Source organism: Spermophilus citellus (genome assembly GCF_964194105.1).
Source record: "Spermophilus citellus genome assembly, chromosome: 11".
Taxonomy (NCBI): domain Eukaryota; kingdom Metazoa; phylum Chordata; class Mammalia; order Rodentia; family Sciuridae; genus Spermophilus; species Spermophilus citellus.
In genome coordinates this window covers 108750834-108772633 of record NC_138192.1, presented here as the reverse complement: position 1 = coordinate 108772633, position 21800 = coordinate 108750834, and the positions used below count along the sequence as shown (strand labels likewise).

At 39.1% G+C, this 21800-nt stretch overlaps 1 protein-coding gene across 3 annotated transcripts in view; it reads left to right on the top strand.

Annotated features, from left to right (window-relative positions):
• LOC308630862 (uncharacterized protein) overlaps positions 1-21800 on the top strand; it is a gene marked incomplete at its 5' end in the record, with an annotated part of 46055 nt that overhangs the window by 11792 nt on the left and 12463 nt on the right. For all 3 annotated transcript variants that reach the window (XM_081261658.1, XM_081261659.1, XM_081261657.1), the window contains 4 exons: positions 11154-11241; positions 11543-11664; positions 17170-17412; positions 20012-20214. In XM_081261658.1, the coding sequence (XP_081117784.1) occupies positions 11154-11241; positions 11543-11664; positions 17170-17412; positions 20012-20214 (656 nt within the window). The remainder of the gene's footprint in view (positions 1-11153; positions 11242-11542; positions 11665-17169; positions 17413-20011; positions 20215-21800) is intronic.

The following is a 21800-nucleotide window of genomic DNA, read 5'->3' as shown; positions in this document are numbered from 1 at the left end:
TTAGATTTGGCCTTTTAATGTTATCCCATTCTCACCCACGTCCTACACAGCTGGTGGAATTTGGGGTTCCTCTGTGTGAATCGGGCTGGCTGTAAAATAAAGTTAAAAAAAGAAAATAGTGAAAAAAAAACACACAACAAGGGAAGTAATTTTAGAAAGCGAGGGCGGGACAGCTCTTCCACCTTAGGGGTTGAGCTCCCACACTGGAAAGAGAGAGAACTAGAGCCCGTGTTTGCTTCATTATATGGAAAAAACTTCAAAGGTTTTCCATAGAATGTTCTTCGCCAAATAAAGTAGGAGGTGGGCTGTCCAATTTCCAAAAGGTTACGCCCAAATCCCTAGACAAGCAAAGACAGAGGTCAGTGCATTGTGTAATCCATAGAGTAGGAGGAGCCACAAAACAGATTGCAATGCCAAACCTAAGTCTCCTTGGCACAAGGCCAAGTGAAGGCGCTCAAATAGCCCAGGGGTGGCTTCCCACATCCCATATTTCTTGAAAATTCTGTTTGTGGTCTCTTAACATTTTTCTCCATGATCTTTATTTTCAAGATTATATATTTTTTCTTCATTGCCTGAAACTCTGTCTTCCAAGTGGTCTAGACTATTGGTGATGCGTTCCATTGAACTTTTAATTTTTTTTTTATTGATTCCTTCATTTTGAAATTTTTTAATTGATTCTTCTTTCTCCCCTCATCTTCTGGGCTTAGGGAGGTCTAGGGCAGGCATCAGATACATTTGACCGGTTGGTCCCAACTCACATGACCAGAGGACAAATATGCAAAGTCTCATTCTGGTGGTGATGTCACTATGTACCCTTGTCTTGGCTGGGCCATCAATCAAGGTTTGCAAATGTGAGTGTTTGAGTAGTTTGGGGGACTCATGTTCATGCAGGGGGGTAGAAGAGGAAGACATGCTATCTAGAGGTGAGCCAGCCAATATTCCTCATCTGCCCCATCACTCATTCATTCATTAAAGAGCCTCTGTACAGGAATACATACTCTCCATCCTCATAATCAGTGACCAACACTGAAAAGCCCAGATGTATGCATTGGCTACAAAAGAACCAGCTTAGAACAGAAGCAGACTGCTTCTCCCTAGTGGGAGACTTCTTGTTTTAAGGTCAGTACTTGCTTATTGCTATGAGATAGGATCATTTATTGATTTATATGTGAAAGGCAATTGGTACCATGTTAAACACTAGGATTCTAAATCCTCAGCTGTCTGAGTCTGAACCTCAACTAGGCCAGTTACAAGCAGAATAATCCTGGGCACGTTTTCTAACCCCTATCAGCTTCAATTTCATTTGTAGAAGCAGGAAAAAGAAGATGGGTTTGTGTGGGCACTAAGTGAGTTAGTACCAATGAAGCCCAGTGTTTGGCATATGGAAACCTTTAAATAATAGCTGTGATTAAGGTTCTGGTACTCATGGGTTGGGTATCTGATCTCTCTGGTGTCCTTCTATATCAGGATTTCTTAACATTCTTCTTATTAACACAACATTATTCTCCACTGTGTGCATAGGAAGTTGGAGTTAGGGACTGTTACGTGCATTGTAGGATGTTTAACAGCATCTCTGGCCTCTAGCTACTGAATGAAAGTTGATTGTCTCCAGTTTGACAATACAAAAAAAAAAAAAAAAAAAAAAAAGTTTCCAGGTGCCTATGTCCCCTAAGAGATGAAATTACATCTTGTTTAGACCCACCACTCTATCCAAAAAGTATAGCTAATCAAGCATCTATGTGTATTATTAACACGATGTAAACTTTGCCTGTTTTGGACAACTAATTATAACAAAGGGTATGATCTGAGGAACCAATACACGAATCTGAGGACCTATCCCTCTGAGCCTCACAAGCTCCTCCCCACATCCAAAATGCCACCTCAGCCCTTTTTCTTGTGGCTTCACATTTGCTCCACTTAGGGGCATTTTTCACATTGTGAGTAAGGAATTAGCAGGGCCTCTCAAAGGAAATGTAGCATTTACAAAATGAGACTGTAAGAGTGTTTTAAAACAGATCTTTGGGATTCAACATAATTTTTCTTTAATCGTTTTAACTAGGAGATAGAGTTGTTTTAAAGAAGAAAAAAAAACCCTTCATATGTCTAAACGACCTTTGATTCCTTTAGACAAAACATCTCCTTAGCAACAGCTAAAAACCTTCCCAAGCTAAAGTTTAAAACCCGGTTGAATACTAATCAGATTATGTAGAATTTCCGGCAACTGAAATAAATGGGCCTCTTATTATACAACAGGGTACTGTGCTCAGGCTTGAGTGCTTTCTCCAGGGCTCTTTGCTGCCACCTGGTGACAGACAGGGATCACAGCCCAATACCCTTCCCTCTTCCTCAGAGGAAGCTGTGTTTTGCTGATACACAACTTTTTTCTTTTGAGGACTTTGGACTGGGCAAAAGTTCAACTAAGGGCCTTTATGTAAGTCAGGGATTTTTACAGCTACCTTCTGATAAACAGAAACTGCTTTACTCGATTTAAACTGTAGGAAAAGCATGAATCCTCTTTCAAAAAACAGAGCAAGTAATAAAAATATTCTTCAGCTCCATTTGATGGAGAAGGGGCAGCAGTAAGAAAGGAAAGCAGAGAGAGTTAGAGTGAGTACATCAGAGCACGGAATAGAGACCACACCAGCACCTCTGCTTTCTTCTCTTCCTGAAGCCATATCCAAATGTCTGCATGGCCTCTGATAAATAATTATTTAACACCTCTGATCCCTAATTCATATTCTCTCCCCCCCCCCCCAGCCCACGCTCCCTCCCTTCCTCTCTTTTGGTAACAGGGATTGAACCCAGGGGTGCTTACCACTGAGCCACACCCCCAGCCTTTTTTATTTTTTTGAGACATTGTCTTGCTTAGTTGCTTAGGGTCTCACTAAATTGCTGAGGCTGCCCTCAAACTTATAATCCTCCTGCCTCAGCCTTCTGAATTGCTGGGATTACAAGTGTGCACCACCACACCTGGCCCCAATTCCCTAGTTTTAAACAGGCACACCTGAGTAGACAGGCTGACTCCCAGCCACACCAGGTGCTCCTGAGAATTGAGACCATGATGTACATGGTGTCATGATCAATGACCAAGTACATACATGATGGTGGCATGGGGAGCTTTTCCTATCAGTGCTAAGATTTCCAAGTCTGACCCCACGCAGCATGGCCATTTCCTTCCTCTTGACGGAGGCTAGTCCTGCCTGCTGTAGACCTGTCTGTCTTCGACCCTCTCACACTTCTTCCAGTAGCTGCCAAGTGTCTTCTCCTCCTGAAGAATGCTCAGACTGAATCATGCAAAAAAGAGAAAGAGAATTCATGACAAGGAGAGGGACCTATGTCTTCAACAAAAATTCAATATCAATAAATATTAATAAGGATTAAAAATATGTTTTCAATATTAATTATGGGTAGTACAGTCTGAAGATCATTAATATTAACCATGTCCAAATAATACTTATCATACATGTTTAAAGTACAAAGACCAAGCAAACAAACCAACCCACCAAGTATATGAAACGGAACAGAATCAAGAGAATTATTATTTACTTTCACGTCTTTGTAGTTTTGTCAGAGATGAATTTCTAAGCAATATATTGTTTAATTTTGCACAGCATTTTAATTTTATATAAATAAAATAATGGCAAATGTGTCACTCTGTGGCTTTCTTTTTTTACCCCACATTACATTCAATAAATTTACCTATGTCATTAATGTAACCATAGTATATTATTACTGCATATTGCATTTTACCTTAGGAATATGTCAATATACTTGCACATTTTTTCAGTCTTATACATTTGGATTATTTCTTTTATATATTTCTCTGTTGTGTGGAAAATGTCTGTGTGGTGTATGTCTGAGAAATTGCTAAACTGTAAGGTATGAACATCTTCAACACTTTTCAAAAAATCAAAATGTTTTTCCAAAATGATCATGCCCATGCTATCACCAATACTGGTTACCCACACTGGTACTTTCAGACTTTTAAATCTGTTAAATACATGATGGTGTTTTGCTGTGCTCCTGATCTCTAATGGACAACTGTTTGTATGTTTCCTCTTCTGTGAAGTGCCTGTTAAAAATTTTGTCCATCTTTCTGTGGAGTTACTTGTCTTTCTCTCTCTTTTTCAATACAGTCTCAATTTTTGGAGAAACTACTACAGGATAGAATCAGCCAAGTCATAGATTTGCCAATACTTACAACATTTGAAATTTACCCTTTGTTTTCCTAAGCATTAAAATATTTAGTAAGTATAATTTTGCAACACCTGAATCACATTTGCAAAACTTCTTAGAAGTATACAAGCTATCTTTGCAGATTATGAGTCCACTTTTATTTTGGCAAATCTGATTGATATAAGCACATGTCCAATTGCTCTGACACTGAAGGTCAGAAACTCTCTACTTTCCATCGTGGAGATGATCATAATGATGTTTTGAAAGTTACTGGTCCAGGCTGAGAGGCAGGTGATGATTACTATCTATGCCCTTCATTCCTAATTATGTACCCCTCCATTGGAAAAGTTCCTATATCCCTGTAAACATCCTCATCTTCTCCTCTCAGCCTTACAGATAGAAGAAATTTCTGTTGAATGTGCTTTGGCATTCAGTCAGCACATGAATTGAGAAATAATACGTCTTTTATACTGAGATAATGAAGATATCAGTCAACAGATTTAGAGTTAAAAAAGAGAATGTGATTAACTCTAGATTATAATCTAAATTTCATCCTAAAGTACTGAAAGCTAATTTATGGCTCACATGAGTCATGAGGTTATCAGGACTAGAAAGATTCATAGACCATTTGAGCTGGAAATGTCCTTTAAAATCCTCAGTTTCCCCTGTGGGTGGGGAAACTAGAGCATGCAAAACATCAATCTTACATCTACTTAGTGAAGAACTGTAGAAGAACAACTTAACGAAAGCTGGGCATGGTAGTGCACGTCTGTCATCCCAGCTCCTGGGAGGTAGAGGCATGAGGACCATGTAGGTCTATTTGTTCAAGACCAACCTGGACAACATAGTGAGACCTTGTCTCAAAAAAATATAGTGACTTATGCTGGGCACAGTGGCGCTTGCCTGTAATCCCAGTTGCTCGGAGATATATATATAATTAACCACTTTCTTTTTCCTTATACCTGACACACATTATCCTGTAGGGCTATAATCACAGCCATAATAGCCCTATATTGCTATATAGCCTCCTTTTTAATTGTGTTTTAGGGTCATCTTTTTTAATAGATTATTTGCTTCTTAAGGTTGGAGGTCATACTTGATGCTTATGGTTAATTCGTTACAGTTCTCACTGTGAAGTAACTCCCCAAAATATTTTTGTCATATTATTTGTCAATAAAAAGTGAAGGTGAAGTTTAGCAGTGCCCCTGCTAAGGGGTGTTATAAGCTGTTTTGTCAACAAAAAAGAACACAACTTCACTTTGTTTCCTATATGATATAACAGAAACCCCAGAGTGATACTAAAGTACAGAAGTTTACTTACATGAAAGGAATTGGGAAGTGGGCAACCAGTTAGTACCACAGTTTCACCAAATTGTGAGGAACACAGGTTCCTTTCAGGTCTCCATTGAGTCATTTTTACAGTGTGGCCGTCAACCTCATTATCTAATATGCTCCAGCCATCACATTATGTTTTAGGCAAGAGAAGATGAAGAATTGACCCCTTCTTCTTCTAAGGAAATGTGTCACGAATCTCAGAGAACACTTGATCCTATGTACCATTGATTAGCACCTAGTTGTATGGTCAATAGCTAGAAGAGAGAATTTAGGATATAGACCTTAGCTGAAAAGAGGACATCTAACTAAAAATCAGAAGGAGAAAGATGGCTCTTGGGAGGCAGCTAGCAACCTCTGGCACATGATCTAGGCCACACCAGCCATAAGATTAAGTCAATTTGCTGTGAACAAAAATTTTGTTTTTCTAATTCTTCTCCCAATAGATTGAAGGGATTTCAACCCTTTAAAGTGATCCATTAGCTAGTGCCAAGAGTAGCCAGATTTTGTCTCGCATGCAGGAATGTTACTATCCAAAAACCACCACATCTCAACTTGGAAGATAACAGGGGAGGAAAAAAAAAAAATTGGTCCATCTTACGCAAATTGTTCCAGAGATTACGTTGTCATGATATGAGACCAGCATAGCCTTTATTTCAGAGCCTGCTAAAAACACCAACAAACAAACAAACAAAAAAGAAAAATCATAGATTAATTTCTTCTGAACATAAATGTAAAAATCTTCAACAATATATTAGCAAGTCAATTCAGCCATTAAAGGGATTTTATTCCAAATATACCAGGGAAGATTAACACTAAAGAATCAATCAGTGTTTTCAGGAAAAAAAATATATATATATATATTATTTTTTCAGAATTTTATATATATATATATATTATTCTGAAAAAATTTTTGACAAAATTCAGTGCCAATTCATATTTTTTAGAAAGTAACAAGTTTGAACTCTGGATGGTAAGGTGTCCATGTAGGTTCATGCTTGTAATGGACCACCAAGGAGCAGGAAGTGATAGCAGGCAAGTATTTTTTTATGTATGGGGACAAGGGGTAAATCAGAATTTACTGTCCCTTCAGTTTTTCTGTGAACCTAAGATTGCTCTTAATAATAAAGGCTATTAATTTTTGAAAAATTTAAATGGCAAAGGTGATTAAATTTTATGTTATGTGCATCTTATCACAATTTTTAAAACCTAGCAAACCAAGAAGACAAAAGAATTTCCTTAATTTGATAAATTATTTTTTAAAAATAATTTAAAAGTTAATTAATTAAAAAAAAAACTACAGCAAACATCATACTTAATGATAATATTCTCCCTGAGATGAGGAATAGAGCAGATACTTGCTATCGCCATTCCTCTTTTTCTTTTCTTTTTGGTACTAAGAATTGAACCCAGGGCTTTACCACTAAGCCACTTCCCAGGCCTTTTTGTTCTTGATTTTGAGACAGGTCCTCACTGAGTTGCTGAGATTGGCCTCAAACTCGAGATCCTCTTGTCTCAGTCTCCTATGTTGCCGGGTTTACAGGTGTGCGCCACCTCGTCTGGCTATACATTGTATTCTTAAAAGCTCACACAGTGAGTACTAAGTGCTTTTACCACAAAAATGATAATGTGAAGCAATACATATATTAATTAGCTAGTCTTAACCATCCCATAATGTATATAGCATATACTTCTAAACATCACTCTGTTCATGCCTCCCTGAGATTATAGGCATGTGCCACCACACCAGGCATCTGTCCTCTTTAATATTGCATTGAAGATCTTAACCTGTGGGTAAAATAAGAAAAAATAAACAAAATTAAAGGATAATAGAAATAAAGAAAAGTATCTCTGAATGGGGTAGTGCACACCTGTGATCCCAGCTACTCAGGAGGCTGAGGCAGGAGGTTTGCAAGTTCAAAGATAACCCAGGCAATTAGCAAGTCCTCTTTCAAAATAAAAAGGGTGGTAGATGTAGCTCAGTGGTAGAGGGCCCTTGAGTTCAATCACCAGTACTAGAAAAAGATTTAAAAAAAGAAAGGAGAGAAGAGGAAAGGACAGAACAGGAGGGGAGAGAAGAGAGGAGTCTTCAAACATGTTCTTCAAACATGACATAATGGATACTTTGAAATTCCAAAAGAATCAGTAAACTAGGGCTGGGGATATAGCTCAATTGGTCAGGTGCTTGCCTTGCATACACAAGGCCCTGGATTCAATCCCCAGCACCACACACACACACACACACACACACACACACACACAGAATCAATAAGTTAATATATTAATAAGTGAATTTAGTAAAGTTGCTGGATACAAGGTCAATATGAAAATTAGTTTTATTTCTATATGCCAGGAGTAAAGAGAAAGCAAAATGTAGAATTTATCCCATAGACTATAGTCACAAAAATACTTAGGAATAAAATTAATAAAACATGCACAAGGATTGATACACTTGCAAATGTTACTGATACTAAAGAAGGCCCAAATGAATGAAGAGATACAGCATGTTCATGGGTTAGAAGGTGTGTTATTATTTAAATCTCAGTTACCCCAAAACAATCCAGAGATGCAACTCAACCCCAAGCAACATCCCGGAAACTTGATCTCATTCCCTTTTTCCTTTTTCCCTTCCTTCTTTTGTCGGACATTGCCAAGCTGATTATAAAATTCATTAGGAAACACAAAGAGCCAAAAACAACCAAAGTGATCTTGAAAAAGGAAAGCAAAACTAGGAGACACAGCAGGTATCAAGGCTGACTGCAAAGCCAGTTGGGGAGGGAGGGGTTAAGAAGGTAAATATTATATGATTCCATTGAGATTAAATACAAAAACAGAAAAAAATTAATCTAAGTTATTAGAAATAAGGATAACATTTTTCCTTAGGAGAAAGACAGTGGTGTCAAGGAATAATTAAGGAGCTCTAAGGGTGCTTGTGACCGGGGTTTTGACTGTGTAGGTTGTTCTGTTAATGAAAATCCATTGAGCTATATATTTATGATATATCCATTTATTTCATCAGAATTTAACGAAAGTGCATAGCCGTTAAATCTAGCAATTCTCCATGTAGAAATTTAGTTTGTACTTAGATATGAGGTTGGGGGCGGGGGAAGTTGTTTGCTGCAATTTATTTGTAATAAAACAAATTGAACAAAACCTCAAAGTGCATTGATTTGAAAAACAGTCACATGCATTGTGTACTTTTGTAATGTGGAGTATATAGTACATGCATTAAAAAACCGAGTCACATCAGCATCTAATGCCAGGAAAAAAGAGCCCTGATATTCGTTTACAAATTGCAAAATAGTATAAGAATATAGTCCCTTTCATTAAAAGAAAAAAATCCCTCCAAAAAATCTACATAAACCACACAAAGTATCTGTAGCTAATATTCTATGGAAATAAGGGATACCAGTTAAATGGGTACTTGACCATTACCAAGGTGATCATTGAAAGTTTGGAGTGATCGAGTAGAAAAACCACTAGCCTGGAAAACTAAAAATGAGCATTTATTTCTTATCATTTTCTCTTAATGTTTGCCTCAATCAAATATATAAAGGGTGTCTTATTAATAAAATGGCACATTTCCTGAGATGCATACACAAAGAGAATTGTGTAATCATCTTGTACTTCTTAGAAATAAGAGCCCTTCCTATAAATAAAAAACCTAATCTCTATTGATGAGAAGGCAGAAAGTTGCTGATTCTGCAAGAAGAGGGACTCTAAGTTTAGGCTTCCTGGCTCTGATTAGTTAAACGTCAGCAATTCTCTCAACCTTTGTCTGGTAGATGAGGTAGGATCTTGTAGAGGAAATGGCAGCCCAGGAGCTGCCACGGGCTCTTACATACAATGACCGGGCTGGGAAAAGATGGTAATGATGAGAAATGTAAATAATAATTATCATCAACAACGTCAAAGCTAAAATACAGTGCTGTACTATGTGCTAGACACTTTTCTAAGCATTTTATATATGCTAACTCTAATCCTTGCCACAACGCTATAAGGCCAGTATTATTAATATCACATCAATAAGCAGGCACAGAGAAGTTAAGCGGCTGCCAAGGTGCAGCTTGTTTCCAAACACAGCCATCTGGGCACCCAAATCCCTGGTGTTAACTACCAGTCCCTTGACTAGTATTAGTCAATGATATTTGAGGGTCCAGTATAGGGTGGGCTCTTTCTAAGGCACTGGGTGAGCTCAGTGGCCTGCTTTCTCCCACCCTCCAGTCTCTTCCCCACATAGCAGCCACAGAGGTCTTTGATTTAATTTTGTTTCTTTTGTGGCACGTGCTGGGCAAGTGCTCTACCACTGAGCTATGCCTGCAGCCCCAGCGTGACCCCTGGGTTTTCTTTTTGTTTGTCATACAGGGGATGGAACCCAAGGTCACCTTACCACTGAGCTATATCCCCAGCCCTTTTTTATTTTATTTTTAATTTTGAGACACGGTCTCATTAAGATGAGGAAGCAGATGAGGTTCACAGATCACTCAGCACTGGGGATAGGGGCACATTGGGGCAAGTTTTTCAGTTTCTGAGGCTGGTCTCAAACTTACAATCTTGCTGCCTCAGCCTCCTAATTTGCTGGGACGACAGGGGTGTACCACTGTGCCCAGCCCAGAGTGATCTTTTTAAAATCCTAAATCAGATCTTGTCACACTACTGCTTAAAATGACTTCGATGGCTTCCCACTGCATGCTGGAGTCGATAGCAACATCCAGCCCTGCACCTGACTGAGGGAGACCTACATGATCTGGTGCTCCCTCACTCGGTTTCCCACCCCACTGTCTTCCCTCCTGTGTCTGGAAAGCTTGAGCTTATCTCAAGAACTTCCCTTTTGCTTTGCCTACAATGGCTCTCTCCAGCTCCTCCTCACCAGGCTGCTGTCCATCCTGTGAGCCTCGGCTGAAACCCCACTTCCTTCTAGAGGCTCCTCTGTCCATTCTGTTTGCAGTGGAGGCTGCCCTGTAACTCCCTGTCTTCTCATCTCGTTTAGTGCATTTACTGAGCTCCTCTCCACGTGTCACTCCCCTGTTGTCCACTAGCTTATTGTTTCTCCTCACTTGCCTCCCGCAGCTCCAGAAGGGCAGGAGTCCTGTCTGCCTTACAAACACCACAGCTCCTACAGCACACCTGGCCCATGGCAGGTGCCCACAGCACACATGTTGCCTGCAGGGCCAGTCCCAGCCTTGAAGACGCTTCCAGGGTAGTGCAGCCCCCAAGGTCATGACCAACTTCCATCCACTGGCCTTGTTCTATGGGACTCCATGCTTTAAGTTCACAGATGAGGGAGCAGATCACTCAGCAATGGGGGTAAGGGGACTTTGGGGCAAGTTTCTCAGAAAAGGGGGTTTTTCTCAAAGAAAAAGTGGGAGCCTCCAGGGAGAAAAAGAAGAAAGGGCTATTCAGGAAAAGGAAACTGTGAAGAGTGCCAGGGTTTGAGGGGCATTCTGGGCAGTGGGAACCAAGTACAGGAGCAAAGGCTGTGTGTGAAGTTCATGCTCCCTGTGTTTTGTGTGCCTCGGTGGTGGATGTTATTAACATCTAAGTCCCCCGCGTGGGTGAAACAGAGTGCAGTTAAGAGCTACGACTAACCGTGTCAACCAAATGAAGCTCCTGCAGCTCGTTAAAGCAGCACTGTTTCCTTGCAGGTTCCCCGAGCTCCACTCTTCCGCCTCTCTTTGCACCCTTTTGCCATGTTAACAGCACCCAAAGCAGCAGAGTATGCCCGCAAACAGAGTAAGCTTGTTTATTTCCATCTGTTTCGAGAAATTTTAAATAAAATAGGATGTGGGCTCACAAACAAAGATTAAAATTGACATGGTAACTCAGTTTCTAATTGAATTAAAAAGAACGGGGAACTTGAAGGACTTGATTCCCACATAACCCCACTCCTGTGACCCAAATCACAAGGTCTTATCTGTCAGACCCTTTGGTGGTGGGAGCGAAGTGGTCCAGAAGGGGAAGATCTGAAACTGTGGGGGACACATTATTTTTTTTAGGTTTTATATACAGATGCGGTTACTCTCCGTGCCTGCAGGTGTCAAGTTAAGAAGGGGAGCAATGAATAAGAATGCCACCACCAGCAGCTCTACAGAGGAAGCAAATGCCACAAAGTGGAAGTCATCAAAGTGTTTTTCGTGCACATCACCAAAGAACACAGTAGGTCTAAAAACAATGAATTGGACCAAGCTGAGACCAAGTGTTTGGGGAGAACTCTGCTTATATTGTGATTAAATGTTGAACCTTTGGAGTCAGATGCTCTGGATTTGAATCTAGAACCTGCTGCTTACCAGCTGTGTGACTTCAGAAAAGTACTTAACCTCTCTGTGCACTAGCTTCTTCCTCTGCAAAACGGGAAGAATAATGGTATCTATCTCTTTAAAGTTGTTGAGATGACTAACTGAAGATTCTAGATACTAAAAGATTAGAAGAGTGTTTGGCAGTTAACTCTAAATAAATACTAGCCATAATTATTTTTTTCAGCATTTGAAAAATACTATTTGCACCAGGCACAGGGTTGTACTCCTGTAATCCCAGCAACTTGTGGGGGCTGAGCCAGGAGGATTGCAAATTCAAAGCCAGCCTCAGCAACTCAGCAAGACCCTGTCTCAAAACAAAAATTTTAAAAAGGCTGGAGACGTGACTCAGTGGTTGAGCGCCCCTAGGTCCAATCCTAGTGCCAAAAGAAAAGAAAAAAATATTATTTGCAAGTTAATTGGCCATTATTCTTAAATCAAATAAGTATATGAAAGAGGTTTATTTTATTCCTTATGAGAATTTTATCTCTTCCTGCTTGGCATCTCCCCTGCTCTTGCCCTGTCCATCTAATTTCCCATTTTTATGTTGCAGAATCAGAATGGTCATGTACAGGGCTGGAGGGAATAGAAAAAAGCCGTTCTTTTTCTTCCTGTTCTGAGTTCTCAATTATAATGTGCACAGTGAACACAAGTTCAAAAAGAAGTCAGAGAGATCAAGGTGGCCAACATAATAAAAGACAATAGGGGAGAGAATCAGACAAGTGAGAAAGGCTGGGATATTTTAGGGCTCTAAGGTAGAAAAGAGAGAAGGGAATTTTGAAAATTGTACATTGAGATATGAATGGGTTTGATTAAGAAGCATAAGTTTAGGGCTGGGGTCATGCCTCAGTGGTAAAGCACTTGCCTAGCATGTGTGAGGCACTGGGTTCAATCCTCAGCACTGCATATAAAAAATAAAGGTCCACCAATAACAACAATAAAAAGGTTTAAGAAAAAAAAAAGAAGCATAAGTTTAAACTTCATATGCATTTTTATTTAGTTCAGTTGCTGAAATGAGAATTTCAAAAATATAATATGCACAGTGAATACAAGTTCAAAAAGTGAACTTGTTTAAAAAGAATTTTAAAATGTGACTCTCTTAATCAACTGAGCCACATGGGGCTCAGTATTTCTTTAGATTCTGGAGGCAAACTATTGATTGATTAGAAATTTAACTTCATCATAGAAATTGCTTTAGGAACTGCCTGGATTCTTTAGCCACATTAGGACTTTAATAAACATTATTCTAAAAATAGAATAATTGCACTATGGAAAAATCATCACCATATTGAGTTTTGTTCTGAAGGTATTTGCTAGGATGAGATTTGAGAGTCTAGGTTTTCTAGAACCATATCTTTGCTTCTGAAGAAATTTTTAAAATCAAATGAGGTCATTTTCTTACATGATTTCGGAGACAGCAAGCTGAAGAAAGCAAAACAAGGCAAGAAACAAAAACCAGTGAGAACTCCAGAAATAGCACACACAAACACCCTGCATGAACAAAATCATAGACTGATAATCCAGACTAAGTTTGTACTGTCATGTGTAACTAATTAAAACAAATGAAAAAATTAAAAAAAAAAAAAAACAGATCCTAAAACAGGGATTCATATACTTGTTTGGATCACATATGGATCCTGTGTAATGAGAATGTAATTCTGAAGATTAATTCAGTGGTGTTTTGTTTGATTTGGTACTGGAGATCAGACCAGTGGTGCTTAACCACTGAGCCACATCCCCAGCCCTTTAAGGTCTCACTAAGTTGTTGAGGCTGGCCTTGAACTTGTGATCCTTCACCTCATCCTCCCTAGTCCCTGGGATTACAGACATGCACCACCATGTCAGGCTCATGTTATTTTGAAAATATAGTTTCATTCCATACATTTTCTTCTACAACTGCCACCTTAGGAATTTTCAGAGAGAGGGACCTTGACTAGGAATAAGCAGGTGCTTGGCATACATGACAGAAAAGAATTTCAGAACATGCCAGTCAGAGACAAAGATTTGCTTAGGAAAGGAGATATGCATTCAAGGGAGAATGTGGTTATCTAAAAAGAAAGACATCTTTTGGGGTGAAGTAAGAAATACACATTGGAGGGAGAATGTGAGCCATCTTCAGAGAGATGGTCATGAATGACACAGACAGAGAGGGAACACTTAAGTTTAAATTCAAAGCAATAGACGCAAAGTTGAAAATAATATACTCCAAGCACAATACATAAAAACTGCTAAGAAACTAAAAATGATTTGCTGTGGGTAGGGTTTGTTAAAAGAAGTACAACTTTCTTTCTTTATTTATTTATACTTTGAAATAATTTCAAGCTTACAGAAAAGTTGCAAGCATAACTCAAGGAACCCATACATACCTTTTACCCAGATTCATCAATTGTTAATACTTTATTTCATTTGCTTTGCCATTTTCTGTCTCTTACCTCTATATGTATATAGTTACAAATGTATAATCTTTCCTTAGCCCTTAGAAGTTATACATAGCCTATCACTTTGCCCCAGAATATATCAGTTTGTATATCCTAAGAACAAAATCTATCTCTTACACAACCATGATCAATTTCAGAATATCTAACACTGATACTTTTAATCTATATAGAAATTTTGTTGACAGACCTAATAATCTTTTTTTAAGCATGTTTTTCATTCTGCACAGGATCCAGTGTGAGATCACATATTGTATTTTGAGAAATGTAACTAATTTCCAAATCTATGAGAACAGTTCCCTGGAAATTCTTTTATACCTACATGTAGCTACTGCATCTTTGTCAGTAAATTAATATCTGATATTTGACTTGAACTTGCTATAGATTGGTGTTATTTGTGTGCATGTTCTATTGATGTGCTTTATACCAAAATCATCCTTTTATTCTGCAGGTCACTTAGAAACTTGAACTTCATAATAGAGCCTCTGGGAGCAAACAAGGAACATCATCTTAAAATTGCATCTCTTGCTGGCACATTTTTCTTTACAGTTGGCTTTTGACTCAGACTGTGCTGAAAGTTATTATTGAGATTGAGTTTCTTCTCTTAGAAGCATATTGCACAGCTACATTTTGGTTAAAGACAAAAATGTGTGTATCTTATGCTACTTCATTATGACTAAAAGACTTGGACAATTCAGAGTTCCTAATATATCTATGTCAGGCTGGCTTTGTAGCACATTTTACAAATATGTAGTATTGAGTATTGCACAGTAGTACAGTAGGAGGCAGTTTCCCTAAGTTTTAATGCAAAATAAAATTAATCTATCCTTGATTGACTTAGCTATGTCCTAAAATGAAAAATATTTAAAATTACATCAATATAGTTTTTTGTTTGTCTGTTTGTTTTGGTATTGGGGATTGAACCCAGGACCACTTTATCTCTGAGCTGCATCTTTGCATTTTGATTTTTTTTTTTTTAAATTTTGAAACAGGGTCTCACTAACACACTTAGGGTCTGGCTAAGTTGCTGAGACTGGCCTCAAACTTGCAATCCTCCTGCTTCAGCTTCCAGAGTCACTAGGATTACAAGCATGCGCCATCACATTCAGCTTCTCATCAATATAGTTTTAAAAGAAAAATGGATGCAAGTTTTCTCTCAGTAGAATATAAGAACTACTAGGAAAATAAAATGTTCTGTTCTTTCAGTACTTTTTCAAAATGCCGACTAGGCACATGGTTTAGCCTGTCAAGATTTGTAATGACAGTTGGATCAAATGAATATTAGTACAGATCATACCTTTCTCAAGGTTTGGGTATGCCAACTTTCTGAAGAATAGTTTCCTTAACATGTGCAAAAGCACGTGTGGGGTTTTTTGACTGAAAATGGTGATGTTTCCTTGTGGGCTTGTGGCTGGGGCGTCCAAACCAGCCTTTGCACACTGGATCTGATTGTAGTTGTTTTTGAGATTTACCAGGAGACTTGCAACATTAGGAGGGAGAAAGGAGTGGGAATTGGCAACCTGTGGTCACTGTAGACACTGTCAGGGGACTAGCCTAGGACTTTGTACAGATTTGGTTTTTTTAATCTAGCTCTGCTAGTTATGAGAAAAGATCTTTTCTTTGTGGCTATTTCTGTCTCTCCTTTTGCCATCTGCATACTGGCTGTAAGTGTTGCCTGAGGGTTTTTGCAAATAGCATTGTGAATGTGCTGCTAGCCATTGGTCTGAAGCACAAAGGTGTTTGATTTCATCACACCACATACACAGGGGATGGGATGACAAAGGACCACCTGAGGTTTGGAGCATCCTCAATCCCTGCATATCTGAGGAGTGCTTCCAAACATGTCAATTGGCAGCAATGGAGAAAGCTCTTCAGGCAGTCACCTGGACTCAATGAAAAAGTAACACAAGCAAATCAAAACATGAATTTTAAAAACAACAAGCAACCCTAGAAGAAGGGTGGTGACAGAAGGGGAGTGAAAGGATCATGAGTATTGTCCTGCTCTTTGAGTGTCTCAGACTCTTGGGAGATAGCTTTATTTTTAGCTTGAGAAGTGTTTATTCTCATGACAAAACATATCTATTTCCAAAAGTGCTTTTCACCATTAACTCAAATTCATACATTTAAAAATTAATGTGACTATTTTTATCACATGAAATTGCAATATATGTTTATGATAGAAACTAAGGAAATAGAAAGCAGCAAAAGAAATAAAAACATAAAACTAAGACCTATAATCTTTCCATTCATCGATAACCATGATTGACATCTTAGTATATACACAGTTCTAATCTTTTTATCCTAAACATGCTAAAGTTTTTAAAAATCAAAACCATATTATGCTGATGAAGAAATGCAATTGTCTTTTGATTAACGGATATTTTAAGATCTTTTGTTTCCCCTTTGCACTTCAAGTCCTTCTGGAGTTCATATGATTTCCGGTGAGCTCCCTCGGATGGAACCACCGACCCTCATCTCAGCAGTTTCTATAGGCAAACTGCAAAATGCTGGGCATGTAATGTATTTCTAGAGAGCTGCATAGATGAGAAGTGCGCCCTTTGTCTCCAAGGTCATAATGGCTCTGCTGACTTTAATTCCTTTCACTGGAGCTAGTGAGGACGACTCGAAAATGCCAGAGAGAATGAGAGCCCCCTGCCCCATGATCCCAAATGAAAAACAGAGAGAACACAGAAATCCCCTTACGCTTTACCCCCACGTCGCTTTTGTGTTGTTCTTGCCAACACAGCAGCCATCCTGCTATATATATATCAGCTACCACACTTGTCCCCATCACACTGGACGCTGATCATTCGCTCTCCACAACTATGGGGAAGGTGAGCCAATCCAAGTGCCATACGTGTCTATCAAGTGTCTACTCTGTGGGGGATGTTCCTTCAGGCTGACCATGTGCTGTCACCTTGTTCCCACCGCAGATCATATTCTACGAGGACCGGGGCTTCCAGGGCCGCTGCTACGAGTGCAGCAGCGACTGCCCCAACCTGCAGACCTACTTCAGCCGCTGCAACTCCATCCGCGTGGACAGCGGCTGCTGGATGCTCTATGAGCAACCCAACTACCAGGGCTACCAGTACTTCCTGCGGCGGGGGGAATACCCCTCCTACCAGCAGTGGATGGGCTTTAATGACTCCATCCGCTCCTGCCGCGTGATTCCTTATGTGAGTCTTGCTTCCACCTGATTGATGTGAGAGGTCAGCTCCTGTCAGTTGTTTGTTCCCAATAGTGTACTAGAGCTCACTGTAAAGACAGCAAGATCCTACCTTCAAAAAAAAAAAAAAAAAAAATATATATATATATAATTGATCTCCCCAAATATGTATGTATGTATATATATATATATATATGTATATATATATACATATATATATATATATATCCATCCTGTAATCTATATTTTTCTTCCTTAAGGACCTCAACATTACTTTGGAGCATAAGAAATTATGACCTTTAAAAATAAAATTCCCTGAATAGAGATATAGGACACCCATCCATAAAAAGAAGGAATTTCTGTCATGTGTAAAGACATGGATAAACCTAGAGGACCTTATGTTAAGTGAAATAAACCAGACACAGAAAAACAAATGCCTGTAATCTCACTCTGAAGTGAAATCTTAAAACGTTGATCTCATAGAAAGGAGAATGGTGGTACTAGAAGCTAGGGCAGTTGGTAAGGAGGGAAGTTTTGGGGACATGTTGTTCCAAGGATGTATAATCATAATAATCACAGGTAGGAAGAATAAGTCCAGAAATCTATTGTACACTTGATGATTACAGTTAATGATTATATATTGCATTCTTTTTTTTTTCACTAGGGATTGAACCCAGGAGCGCTTTACCACTGAACTACATCCACAGCCCTTCTATTTTTTTTATTTTGAGGCAGGGTCTCCCTAAGTTGCTTAGGGAATCGAACTTGCAATCCTCCTGCCTCCGCCTCCCATGTTGCCGGGATTACAGGCATGCGCCATCATGCCCAACTATATATTGTCTTCTTAAGTGCTAAGACAGTGGATGTTAAGTGCTTTCACCACAAAAATGATAACCATGTGTCGATACCCATATGTATTAGCTAGCTTTAACCACTCCACAATGTATACAGTATACGCTTAAAAGCATCACGTCGTGCATGATAAATATTACAAATTTACCTGTCAATTCAAAAATAAATAAACTTTAAAAATAAATTTAAAGTTCAAAGCATCTAGGCAATCTCTAATTTAAAAAAAAAAAATCATCTTGCTCAGTCAAGAAAAGAGCCCACACAGGTAATTCTTTTTTAATGATAAAAAGTAAACCACCCATGTGAGAGCAATGTATGTAGAACATCTCTGATTGTACCACTGGTTCTCTTCACTACCCTCCATGACACACTGATCCAGAACCTAGAACACTGTGTTTCGGCACCTGTGGCTTTCAAGTGATCATCATCAAGTAGTTTCTTAAAATGAAAGAGACAGATAATTGATTAGGATTTCATGGGTCTTGGTTCTCACCAAAGTGCTGCTTCATGTTTCTTAGTCACATGAAACATATTTATACTTTGTGATGTCACCAAATCATGTGGCATGGCAAAGAGATTCAAGAATAGAAAGAGGCCCTGGGTTCAATTCCCAGTGCTGCCAATAAACAAACAAACAAACAAAAGAACAAATAAATAAATAAAATTTAAGCTAGAAAATTTTTCAGATGCACAAAGAGATAAAAATAAGCAGAAACCCAAATTGTACAAATCACTTGGCCAAATATCCTTTGAAGAGACGTGAGGACCAGAGTAAATAGGAATCACTGTATATCATACGTGCAAAATGGAACCTTAAAACAAGCTGGATAGGTCCCAGTTCTATGGGGCTGAAATGCAAATGGGAGTTAAAATTCTATCTGCAGACACATTGATCAGGGCTGTGGAGAGTGGCAACTTAGGAGAGTGGCTACTTACAAGGGAAAAACACTACTATTCCCTGTGTTTCAATGCTAGTTTTTGTTTTGTTTTATTTTGTGGTGCTGGGGATTGAACACAGGGGTTTAGTGCATGCCTAAACTGAGCTAAATCCTCAGCCCTCAATGCTAGTTTCTTCTGCAAGATCTCCAGTTTACTGGTCAGGTCAGCTTTATTTTAATACTCTTCCTAATTTGTTAGAACAATAACACAAGGTGCCGCAGTCTTGGCTGGGCACAGAATCACGAGCCACCACACAGCTTTGTAGATTCAAACAGCAATTCTTTATTCCCGAACTCACACCGGCCTCCACACACGTTCTGGGGCAATCCCAGTTCTGCTGCCACCCAATTCACCTACTCCACGAGGCTTTCTTCCCAAAATCCTCTCTGAATCTCACGAGAACTCAACGGGAGCTCAGGCAGCAGGAACGCCCTAATTCCAGCAGCAATAATCCTCAACATCGAACTTCCCTAAAATCCAAGGTCTTAAACTGGGAACGCCCTTAACCCAAGGACCGGGATACTTCCTCAAACCTGATCAGCTCTAAACCCGGATCCGCCTTGGTCTTTGAGCAAGGTCACCTTACATGCAATGTCAACAGCGAAATCATTAACATGGGGTACGCTAGCAAGGAAATTTTGATGCGTCATTTCTACTTGGTAATGGCCCTCAGCACAAGGAGTAGGATTAGGAAGAAACTTTTTAGAGGATTGTCGGAAAAGCTCATTTCATGAAAATAAAAGGCTGACCCTGTCAGTATTGTTTGTACCACACATATGTGCCGTTCATTTTTGTTCTTTTGTTGATTATCACAACAGACCAGCTTGCACAGGATAAGGTTGTATGAGAGAAGTGACTACAGAGGCCTGGTGTCTGAGCTCACAGAAGACTGCTCCTGTATCCACAGTCGCTACCATCTCAACAAGATCTACTCCGTCCATGTGTTGGAGGGCTGCTGGGTCCTCTACAAGATGCCCAACTACAGGGGGCAGCAGTACCTGCTCAGGCCAGGAGACTACAGGTACTACTACGACTGGGGCACAATGGACGCCAAAGTCGGTTCTCTGCAACGGGACATCCATTTGTATGAAGCAGTGCTTTTCTTTATGATCCACATAGAGATGCAATAAATAAATAAACTTTTTTTCTGGCACTAAGTAGCTCTTGCTTATCATTAAGTAATAATTGAATTGTAAATACTCGGTGACTCCTAGACAACTTACCTGACCCTGAAAGGTGTTTTGAATATCCACTTAATTCCTGTTGGTCAGGCATACATTCCTGTCTGGGGAGAAGGCAGGTTGTTCCCACCTTCCTACAGTCTGAAGGAGAGAAGAAAGATTAATATAATGAACAACTATTAGAACCCACAGAGAGAAGAAAATACATAATCTACTGTGGCTGGCACACCAAACACAAGAGATTGCTGGAGGCCAAGGGTGGCTGATGTCTCAGACAAGACTAGTCAAGAAAAGATGCATAAAGAGAGGGTTTTAAGTAGAATTTTCCAAAGCAGAGAAGGGCAAGACTATTTGATTAGATCATCATACTAAGAAAAGTGCTAAACAAGAATTAAACAGCCTAGTTTCTTATGCAGTCTCTACTACTAATTAGTAGAGTGACCAACTCAGCCCAGTTTCCCTGGGACTCTCCCAGTTTAAGCGTCAAAGGTCTTTGGACCTTCAGTTTCAGGGAGACCACTGTGATTAGTTACCCTACTTTCTAGCTTATCCCTTTGAGCAAGTCGCTTCTTATCCGCTTTGTGTCTAATTTCACCTTATGTAAAATAACAACTGATAATAAATGCCCACTTCACTAAATCCCAAAATGGGAAAAGATTGTGAATACAATTTAAATTATCATATCAGTGCAAATGTAAGGAATCCATATGTCCTTAGTGTTCCCTCAAATTCAACAGCACCATATGGTTATCATTAGTTTGCATGCCACTGTGAATTTGTATTGAGATGCAATTATCAAAGACTCAGTTGTATAGCATAAGGTTTAAATATGTGCTACTGTGCCTGTCATGGAATTTCTTCTCACTCAGTAAAGCAGCTCTCCTGGAATATTTCCAAATCATATATCTGATCAGATTCTAAAGTTGAGAATATATAAATTTTGCAAATTTATATAAGCAAAATTAATGCTCCATCCCTATTGACTTCTTTGTAGAAATTGATAAGTTCTGATTCTAAAATCCATATAGAATTGTAAGTGATCCAGAATAGCCAAAACAATCTTGAGAAAGGACAAAATTAAAAAAAAAAAAAAGGAAGTATTCACATTTCCCAGTTTCAAAACTTACCACAAAACAATGGTAATAAAAGCGTGAGGTGCTAGCATAAGGACACACTATAGATAAATGGAAAGAATTGAGAGTCCAGAATTAAACCCGCGTCCAACTGAGTTTTGCCAAAATGTGAAGACCATTCATGGAGAAGGAAGAGTTTTTTCCACAAGTGGTGCTTGGACAACTCTACGTCTCACATGCAAAAACAAATGAATCTGGATATCTTACTAAAAATGAACTCCAAAGGGAGTAAGACTTTAAGGGTTAGAACTCAAACTATAAAATTCTTAGAAGAAAACATATGCATAAATCTT